Source organism: Salvelinus sp. IW2-2015, linkage group LG8 (genome assembly GCF_002910315.2).
Source record: "Salvelinus sp. IW2-2015 linkage group LG8, ASM291031v2, whole genome shotgun sequence".
Taxonomy (NCBI): Eukaryota; Metazoa; Chordata; class Actinopteri; order Salmoniformes; family Salmonidae; genus Salvelinus; species Salvelinus sp. IW2-2015.
This window is the reverse complement of record NC_036848.1, coordinates 38,762,702-38,773,410: the sequence shown is the minus strand read 5'-3', so window position 1 is coordinate 38,773,410 and position 10,709 is coordinate 38,762,702. Positions and strand designations below refer to the sequence as shown.

The following is a 10,709-nucleotide window of genomic DNA, read 5'->3' as shown; positions in this document are numbered from 1 at the left end:
TGTGTGTGTGTGTGTGTGTGTGTGTGTGTGTGTGTGTGTGTGTGTGTGTGTGTGTGTGTGTGTGTGTGTGTGTGTGTGTGAGAAATGAGCTAGCGTGGTACAGTACCTGTTGTACCTGAAGCTCTTCACACCCCTGTGGTCAAAGCAGGGGGTGGAAACCATTATCTGCGTTCTCTTTCTCTCTCTCGCTCTTTCTCTCGGTTCCAGCTGTGTGTTGCTGAAAAGCTGCCAGCCTCGTAAGGCAAGGAAATGATCAGGTGATTAGAGAGCGAGAGAGATGCAAATAATGCTAATATATTTTGTTGTTAGATTACATGCTGTAGAAAATAATCAGTGTGGTTCCACCAAACAATCCAGAAGGGTTGTACACTACAGACTATGTGTGTTTATCTCCAGTGCTCTCTTTTGAATACAGGAAGGTCATCTTTCATCTTCAATTCTGATTGATTTCCTTTATTCGAGTGGACCGGCAAAAAGGTTGCCTCTTTAACAATACAGTAAAAAAACATCTTTAATGTATTTTGTAACAGCTGCTTCCATAATGGTCCAGCATCAGGCAAATTACAATCTATTGAAAGGCTTAAGAAGAGAGCTATTGGCTTAACAGCAGCAGAGCAGAGCAGTACTTTTGTTGAGGTTGTTATAACGTTGGAGGAATAACATTGTGATTCTGGTGTGTTTGCCTCAGCTAACTTAGGCCTGTCAGCTTTGGCTTGACTGTTGCATAACAGCAATCTGGAAATTGGCAGAGTGCTGTCGGCTTCTAACTAACCTCTGAAAGAGAGATGGTTAGAAAAAGAGAGGGAGAGTGACAGAAGGGGGGAGGGGAGGGTAAAGTCAATTTCCGCCACCTTGGTGCAGTGGATATACAAAAAATGAATAACATGCCATTGCCATAGAAACAAAAACCGCCAGTAATCATTTTACTGATGGCACAGACAGACAGATGGCTATTGCAGACTTCCTCTCATCCAAAACTTCCTGGGTGCTCAGCCATTCACAGCCAGAGCTGCCAAGTGCCACCCAATCCAGTGCCAGAGTTGCTGTCCAACTGAATGTTGAGCTTGCTGTTCTCTGTGCTAATGTAACACTGTTGGTGCACCGAGACATTTAAAAATATATATATTTTTAAATCATCTTCATTTAACCAGGTAGGACAGTTAAGAACAAGTTCTCATTTACAACTGCGACTTGGCCAAGATAAAGCAAAGCAGTGCGACACAAACAACAACACAGAGTTACACATTGAATAAACAAACGTACAGTCAATAACACAATAGAAAAGTCTATATACAGTGTGTGCAAATGAAGTAAGATTAGGGAGGTAAGGCAATCAATAGGCCGTAGTGGCAAAATAATTAAAATTTAGCAAATAAACACTGGAGTGATAGATGTTCACAAGATGAAAGTAGAGATACTGGGGTGCAAAGGAGCAAAAAATATATATAAATAACAATATGGGGATGAGGTAGTTGGGTGAGCTATTTACAGATGGGCTGTGTACAGGTGCAATGATCTGTAAGCTGCTCTGATAGCTGATGCTTAAAGTTAGTGAGGGAGACATGAGTCTCCAGCTTCAGTGATTTTTGCAATTTGTTCCAGTCATTGGCAGCAGAGAATTGGAAGGAAATGCGGCCAAAGAGGAATTGGCTTTGGGGATGACCAGTGAAATATACCTGCTGGAGCGCGTGCTACGGGTAGGTGCTGCTATGGTGACCAGTGAGATGAGATAAGGCGGGGCTTTACCTAGCAAAGACTTGATTGGGTTTGGCAACGAATATGAAGCGAGGGCCAGCCAACGAGAGCATACAGGTCGCAGTGGTGGGTAGTATATGGGGCTTTGGTGACAAAACAGATGGCACTGTGATAGACTGCATCCAATTTGCTGGGGTTGCAACAATTGCGGCGGATAGTTTTAGAAAGAGAGGGTCTAGATTGTCTAGCCCAGCTGATTTTAGGGGTCCAGATTTTGCCGCTCTTTCAGAACATCAGCTACCTGGATTTGGGTGCAGGAGAAATGGGGGAGGCTTGGGCAAGTTGCTGTGGGGGGTGCAGAGCTGTTGACTGGGGTAGCCAGGTGGAAAGCATGGCCAGCTGTAGAAAAATGCTTATTGAAATTCTCGATTATCGTAGATTTATCGGTGGTGACAGTGTTTCCTAGCCTCAGTGCAGTGGGCAGCTGGGAGGAGGTGCTCTTATTCTCCATGGACTTTCTAGTATCCAAAAACCTTTTGGAGCATCCTTTCCTCTTTGTCCAACCCAGTACAGGTGGCGTCACATCTGCCCACTAGGTGGTTTTAGTAGTGTAATTGTCCCAGAATATTTAAATTGGTGGATCCTGGCATCCTTGTCGTGCTTTTAGTGTGGGCATCAAATAGCTGACATTGTCTCTAAGCTGAMGACTCATCCAGCTATGAGGCTGACACTTGTGCTGCTGCTTCTATAAAAATACATCAGGGCAGAGATAGACACACACATACATGCACACACACTGACACTCACACGTGTACCTGTAAACATTTGTCCTAGCCGCCAATGCAGTGCTAGGACAAGTTGAGTGGAGAGTACTGTTCCATAAACCCTCCTCCAGGCTTAAAGAGATGGTGTGTAGTTTTTTTAAATGTATTTTTTTTATTTCACCTTTATTTAACCAGGTAGGCTAGTTGAGAACAGGTTCTCATTTGCAACTGCGACCTGGCCAAGATAAAGCAAAGCAGTGGGACACAGACAACAACACAGAGTTACACATGGAGTAAACAATAAACAAGCCAATAACACAATAAACAAATCAATGACACAGTAGAAAACGTAAGTCTAGTGTGTGCAAAAGGCATGAGGAGGTAGGCAATAAATAGGCCATAGGAGCGAATAATTACAATTTAGCAGATTAACACTGGAGTGATAAATGAGCAGATGATGATGTGCAAGTAGAGATACTGGTGTGCAAAAGAGCAGAAAGGTAAATAAAATAAAAACAGTATGGGGATGAGGTAGGTAGATTGGGTGGGCTATTTACAGATGGACTATGTACAGCTGCAGCGATCAGTTAGCTGCTCAGATAGTTGATGTTTAAAGTTGGTGAGGGAAATAAAAGTCTCCAACTTAAGCGATTTTTGCAATTCGTTCCAGTCACWGGCAGCAGAGAACTGGAAGGAAAGGCGGCCAAATGAGGTGTTGGCTTTGGGGATGATCAGTGAGATATACCTGCTGGAGCGTGTGCTACGGGTGGGTGTTGTTATCGTGACCAGTGAGCTGAGATAAGGCGGKGCTTTACCTAGCATAGACTTATAGATGACCTGGAGCCAGTGGGTCTGGCGACGAATATGTAGCGAGGGCCAGCCGACTAGAGCATACAGGTCYCAGTGGTGGGTGGTATAAGGTGATTTGGTAACAAAACGGATGGCACTGTGATAGACTGCATCCAGTTTGCTGAGTAGAGTGTTGTAAGCTATTTTTTAGATGACATCGCCGAAGTCAACGATCGGTAGGATAGTCAGTTTTACTAGGGTAAGTTTTGCGGCGTGAGTGAAGGAGGCTTTGTTGCGAAATAGAAAGCCGATTCTAGATTTGATTTTGGATTGGAGATGTTTAATATGAGTCTGGAAGGAGAGTTTACAGTCTAGCCAGACACCTGTGTGAGAGCGACATAGTGATTCTGATTCAACACTGACAGTAATTGAGCTTATGTCCGAGAGATGACAGTATTGTGATAGTCCAAATACTTATGGCACCTTCATATTGGAGTATAGAGCCGAATGAAACATTTTAGCTTCACTGTCCAAATAAAGGGAGGGTATGTTCTATAGTGTTTTATGTTAACCAGAGGAATTAAACATAAAGCCTGAAGTTTCCATAAACAGAGCCAACTTGTTTCATGTCATTCAGAGTGTGTGTGTGTGTGTGCGTGTGTGCGTGCGTGTTCTGCGTCTGGATGGTGAACACTGTTCAGAAAATAGGTTATTCTGAGAGAATAATCACACTGCAGTAGGATGGAGTTAGGTTGCTGTGTGCTTGTGTGCATCAGCACGTTTTCTATATCTTGTTCGATATTTGCTTATTGGACATACAAAAGAAACAAAAACAAAATGTCAATTTTTTTTAGTATAAGCTGTTAATGTCTTTSCATGTTTGATGTATTTTCCACTAACAAAATGTTTTCCTGTTTCTATATCTCTCTCCTCTTCAGTGATACAAGCCGTTAGCCACCTTTCCAGTCCTGCCCGTGTGTCKGTCCCCTAAACCTGTCACCTGTTCCTGTCCGTCCCGTAATATCCCCCTGACCTGGTCCCCAGTATGAGTTCTTCTCCGCTGGGTTCCCGTGGCAACATGGACATTCTGGAGGAACTGCAGCTGATCGCAGCCCAGAACCTGGAGATGCTAGAGACCAACAAGTACTATGATGTCATCAGGGAGCTGGGCAAGGGCACCTACGGCAAGGTAGACCTGGTCATACACAAGATCAGAGGTGAGGAGGACACACACCCACCACACCACACCACACCACACCACACCACACACACACACTAGATTTGATCTTGAGGATACACACATTTAACAGGATCATTCACTTGTCCATTAATCTACAGTTCATAAATATCCAGGATTACATGTAGCATGATCAACTATTACAATCATTCATCTCTCACATGTTGTTATCCCCTCAGGCACCAAGATGGCCCTGAAGTTCCTGAGGAAGAAGACGACCAAGCTGAAGTCGTTCCTGAGGGAGTACAGCATCTCTCTCTACCTCTCCCCCTGTCCCTTCATCATTAACATGTTTGGGATCGCCTTCGAGACTGACGACTACTACGTGTTTGCCCAGGAGTATGCCCTGTCCGGGGATCTCTTCGACATCATCCCTCCACAGGTACACAGAGACAGAAATACAGGGATGCATATTTGGGATGTTCTGTTATAATGGCTATGTAGGGTTTGTTGTAAACATGAATTAATAATGTTCAATGACAGTTTATAATAGCTTTTGTCACATTGCCKGTAAGGTTCCAGGTTCCAGTGCTTCATAACACATTTATAGCGGTTGTCATTACAAACATCTTTGAGGTTTATATTGTTTTCTAACCTCCTCCCCTCTCCATCCAGGTTGGTCTCCCGGAGACAGTTGCTAAGCGCTGTGTGCACCAGGTTGCCATCGCCCTGGACTATCTTCACTGTAAGAAGTTGGTGCACCGAGACATCAAGCCTGAGAACATCCTCATCTTTGACCGCGAGTGCCGCAAGGTCAAATTGTCCGACTTCGGCATGACACGCCGCGCTGGGTCGCCGGTCAAACGTGTGAGTGGGTCAAATCACATGAACTTTATTTAAAAAGACAAAAGTAGCAAACTGTATAGGTAATAGGGTGTCGTTTGAGATGCAGAAACCACCAAGTATGTCATAAAAGAGACCAGACCTCATGGGAGCCAAATTACATGAAGAATGAAATCGTCCTCATCAATAAACAAATACTATTTCTTCCTCTCCTCCTAGGTGAGCGGTACCATCCCGTACACCGCTCCGGAGCTGTGCGACGCGTCTCGCCACGAGGGTTTCTGCGTGGACTACAGCACTGATGTGTGGGCCTTTGGCGTCCTCCTCTTCTGCATGCTGACCGGTAACTTCCCCTGGGAGAAGGCCCTGCCCTCCGACTCCTTCTACCAGGAGTTCACACGCTGGCAGAGGCGCCGCACGGGCGCCGTACCCTCGCAGTGGCGCCGCTTCACAGAGCAGGCCCTCCGCATGTTCCGCAGGCTCCTCTCTGTGGAGCAGGACCGACGCTGCTCTGTTAAAGAGGTGTTTGGCTACTTCAGCCACAGCTGGATGCTGGATGGAGACAGCAACGGGAATGGAGGAAGGGGTGGAGAGAGAGAGAGGGAGAGAGGAGGAGGGGTGAGGGTGGAGGGGGAAGGGAGCAGTACGTCGTCCTCGTCTGGGGAGGACGATGAAGACATGCTGGTGGAGAGGATGAAACAGCAGACTCTGTCTCCTCTCTCTCCTCTGTCTCCTGTGTCTGTGGAGAGGGGGACTGGGGGGACGAAGACAGGGATGATGGAATCAGGTGGAGGACACCATTTTGTGTCTGTTTCCACCACCAGCTCCGTATCCTCTACTAACAGCTATGAACGCATGCCCAGAGACAGCATCAGCAACAACAACCAGCCCCCAGGACGCATGCTGGTGGCTACACCTATAGAGATCTGTGTCTGAGAGATGTATGTGCGAGACGGGCCTGAGCAGGACTGAAATACTGCGTACAGTCCACACACACGTACAGACACCTACACTCATATACACACACATATCCATACATACATACATTCGGAAAGTATTCAGACCCCTTTACTTTTTCCACATTTTGTTACGTTACAGCCTAATTCTAAAATGGATTAAATCGTTTTTCCCCTCATCAATCTACYCACAATACCCCATAATGACAAAGCAAAAAAATGGTTTTGGAAATTTTGGGGAAATGTATTAAAAATGAAAAGCTGAAATATCACATTTACATAATTAGTTAGACCCTTTACTCAGTACTTTGTTCCAGCCTCGAGTCTTCTTGGGTATGATGCTACAAACTTGGCACACCTGTATTTGGAGAGTTTCTCCCATTCTTCTCTGCAGATCCTCTCAAGCTCTGTCAGGTTGGATGGGGAGCATCGCTGCACAGCTATTTTCAGGTCTCTCCAGAGATGTTCGATCGGGTTCAAGTCCTGCATTGTCTTGTCTGTGTGCATAGGGTCGTTGTCCTGTTGGAAGGTGAACCGTCACCCCAGTCTGAGGTCCTGAGTGCTCTGGAGCAGGTTTTCATCAAGGATCTTTGTACTTTGCTTCGTTCATCTTTCCCTTGATCCTGACCAGTCTCCCAGTCCCTGCCGCTGAAAAACATTCCCACAGTATGATGCTGCCACCATGATGCTTCACAGTAGGGATGGTGTCAGGTTTCCTCCAGACGTGACGCTTGGCATTCAGGCCAAAGAGTTCAATCTTGCTTTCATCAGATCAGAGAATCTTGTTTTTCAAGGTCAAATTCCTTTAGGTGCCTCTTGGCAAACTGGCTGTCATGTGCCTTTTACTGAGGAGTGGCTTCCGTCTGGCCACTACCATAAAGGCCTGACTGTGCTGCAGAGATGGTTGTCCTTCTGGAAGATTCTCCCATCTCCACAGAGGAACTCTGGAGCTCTGTCAGAGTGACCATCAGGTTTTTGGTCACCTCCCTGATCAAGGCCCTTCTCCCCCGATTGCTCAGTTTGGCCGGGCGGCCAGCTCTAGGAAGAGTCTTGGTGATTCCAAACTTCTTCCATTTAAGAATGATGGAGGCCACTGTTCTTGGGAAACTTTCCCAGATCTGTGCCTCGACACAATCCTGTCGCGGAGCTCTACGGACAATTCCTTCGACCTCATGGCTTTGTTTTTGCTCTGACATGCACTGTAAACTGTGGGACCTTACAGACAGGTGTGTGCCTTTCCAAATCATGTCCAATCAATTGAATTTACCCCAGGTGGACTCCAATCAAGTTGTAGAAACATCTCAAGGATGATCAATGGAAACAGGATGCACCTGAGCTCAATTTCYAGTCTCATAGCAAAGGTCTGAATACTTATGTAAACAGGTAAAAACCTGTTTTCGCTTTGTCGTTAACGGGTACCGTGTGTAGATTGGTGAGGGGAAAAAAATATTTAATCSATTTTAGAATAAGGCTGTAACGTAACAAAATGTGGAAAAAGTCAAGGGGTCTGAATCTTTTCTGAATGCACTGCATACAAATATTCACACACTTTCATACATACTATGTATACTCATACTCATACACAGACACATACTATACTATAACTATATACGTTATTATCGTCACACACAAAAAAATTGAGAACAGGGTCAAATGCAAGGACATTTAATGAATGAATGAATGAATGAACATTTTGCCAAATAAAAAGGGATCAACTCAAGACATTCCTGATGATTCCAGTTGGGGTCTTAGGGTAAAATGATCCAGTCAGAGATCCAGTGATAAGTCATTCTACAGAGATGGCAAATCTTTATAGAGACTGCAAAGACTCAATGAACAACATACTGAACGATCAACCAACCAACCAACCAAGACTGACAGACAAGACACGGAGAGGTTGAAAAACACATTGTGATCTGAAATGCTGGTATTCAGACAGTATCATTAGAAAACCAAAATGTATTTCTTAAAGCAATATATTTCCCCCAAAAAGACTGAAGTCGAAGGTGAATTGAGAAAAAAGAGCTTCAGAACTGGCATGGCGGAACCATTTATGAAAAAGCCAAAAGATGAAGAGATGTTCTTTTGATTAGGGTTTTTAGCTGATAGAAATACTTTGTAAAATGTTCCTCAATGAAAGAATATCATCAAAATGAACAGCAGTTTTGATGTTTACTGTAATGCAATGTGAACTCTGGTACAAAGTATGTATGTGTGTGTGTACAGTATGTATGTATGAATGTATGTATCACTGTATGTTCCATGTGTATGGATTGGAAATATGATTAGGTGGAGTTTTATTTTGCCTTAAGATTTACTTTATTTATTTAAATCCTAAATAACCAGATTAGCTTTAGGTGATTTGTGTTTGACTTATTTTAGTAAAGGTTTTTGGACGCTCTAGTGCCAAATCTCTACATGGTCTTCTGCAACACATTTTGAACAGGAAAATGAATACTGTTGCGCCAACTGGATCTTGAAAATTACTGTGTTTAATAGTACTTGTTGCATGGCGTATTCTCTCTCCAGTTTATGATTTAGATTTAGTCCGATGATGTCCTACACATTAATATTGGATCATTCAAAGCCACCAGATGGAGAAGTGTAAGGCATTAAGTTGGTAACCCTTTATATGGATAGTCCCAAGTAGGTGGTTTGTAGATGTAGACAATACATTTCAACTAACTATCCATCAGGGTTGGGGTCAATTCCATTTCAATTCCAATCAATTCAGGAAGTACACTGAAATTCCAATTCCAATTCTCTTCACTGCTTTTCATTTGGAATTGTAATTTGGTTTACTTTCTGAATTGCCTGGAATTCAAATAGATTGACCCCAACCTTGCTATCCACTAACCCTAGCCTTAACCTTAACCCTTATCCTAACCCTTATTCTAAACCTAACCCTAAGCGCAAACTTAGCAAGCAGTTGATTATCAACATAGAGTTTGTTGATAGTATGACCATCTGTAGATAATCTATATGGGACTATCCAAATAGTGTGACCATTTAGATTAATGTATTTTACAGATCAGATATCTACTTCATTTTTACACATTTTAATCAATTTATTTGATTCTTTTTTTATGTCTTAATGCTGATGAATAGAGTATTGTTTGGATTTTGATCATTATTTAGCATTTTAAATTCAAGCTGAAAATATAGTGAAGTACACAATCACATCTTAAAACAATTGCATGATGAGTAACTAAAACATATCTTTATGAATCATTTTAACTGGCTTTACAAAAAGTTATGTCAAGATTGTTGTAAAGTGGAATTTAGCTGTAGCACAATTTCTTGCATTATGTCCTGAAGCAAATATCGGTCTTATGACCTCTTGAGACATCTTAGGGCTCAATACCAGACAAAACAATAATAGTTCATTTTTATTCAATGTGTTGTGTTTGTATGCTGTTGATGTTGTGTTTCCATCTCACCAATAAGAACTAGGATCTAGAGCTAAGTTACTGAGCCTGGGAATCCTAGATTTTCTAGAATAGTTTAGATACTGTAGTTCTCAAAATAATGCATTTTTGATGAAGTGTGTAGCTTCTAAATGGCCAAGTCTTGAGAAGTTGCAAGGGACATCTGGAGAGGATTTCTCACTTCCTTGCCAAGCAAAACATCACAAGAGTGATGAATTAGTCATTTTAAAGTCAGAAATAAGATAAAAAATTAAATGTGTGTTGTGATTTCCAGACATATTTGCATAAATCTGTATGTGCTGGGAAACAATTGTATAAAAAAAAAAATGTTTTGCTGTCACAAGCTGTAGTATTCTGTTCTTCATAATTGGGTGTATGAATGTCGTGTAACAGTCAGTAAAGTTATTTTCCCTCTGAGGTTTGACATCTTCCAACAATGAACTGTTCAATAAGGTTTGTAGCTAGTTGAAGTATTGTTCAATCATGCTCCGGGTAGAAGTTGGCTTCAGGCAGAGATTTAGGATCAGCTTACCCTCCCCAAATCCTCACCTTATCCATAAGGGTGAAAAACTCCACTGACCTTTCGTCAGTGTCTTGGGTAGTGAGATTACTACACCTTGTGACAACCTATGACCTTATTGTGTTCTGACAAAACAACTTCCAGTCCCGATGCACAGGGCTGGGGACTCGCTAGGTGTGCAGGCTTTTATTCTATCCCAACACACCTGATTCAACTAATCATTAAGGCTAAATCCTGGGTTGCAGACCATAGTTGTAGCCAATAGATGAGTTGGACAAATAGGTTTCTGCAAAGCTATCATGATGTAATGTGTTGCAACTTGTGTATTGGAGTTCCTGTCTGTCTGTAGTGACATATTGATGAGGCATCATGATTTGTGGTGTTTTAGTGAGTAGGGCAACACAGCGCAAGAACTCGTGTCTGAGTATGTCTTTGCAATACAACCGTCTTCCCTGTAAGCTCTGATTTAGTCGACAATAAAATTAAAACTGTGGTTGGAATGAATGCCGGTGTGAGTTTGTTCCCTGGACTCAGATG

At 42.9% G+C, this 10,709-nt stretch overlaps 1 protein-coding gene across 2 annotated transcripts in view; it reads left to right on the top strand.

Moving 5' to 3' along the window:
• LOC111967877 (serine/threonine-protein kinase SBK1-like) overlaps positions 1-10,676 on the top strand; it is an 18,574-nt gene extending 7,898 nt beyond the window's left edge. For both annotated transcript variants that reach the window (XM_023993303.2, XM_023993304.2), the window contains exons 2-5: positions 4,187-4,465; positions 4,665-4,867; positions 5,101-5,292; positions 5,488-10,676. In XM_023993303.2, the coding sequence (XP_023849071.1) occupies positions 4,294-4,465; positions 4,665-4,867; positions 5,101-5,292; positions 5,488-6,204 (1,284 nt within the window). In that variant the 5' untranslated portion in view covers positions 4,187-4,293 and the 3' untranslated portion in view covers positions 6,205-10,676. The remainder of the gene's footprint in view (positions 1-4,186; positions 4,466-4,664; positions 4,868-5,100; positions 5,293-5,487) is intronic.
• Positions 10,677-10,709: the final 33 nt, after the last annotated feature.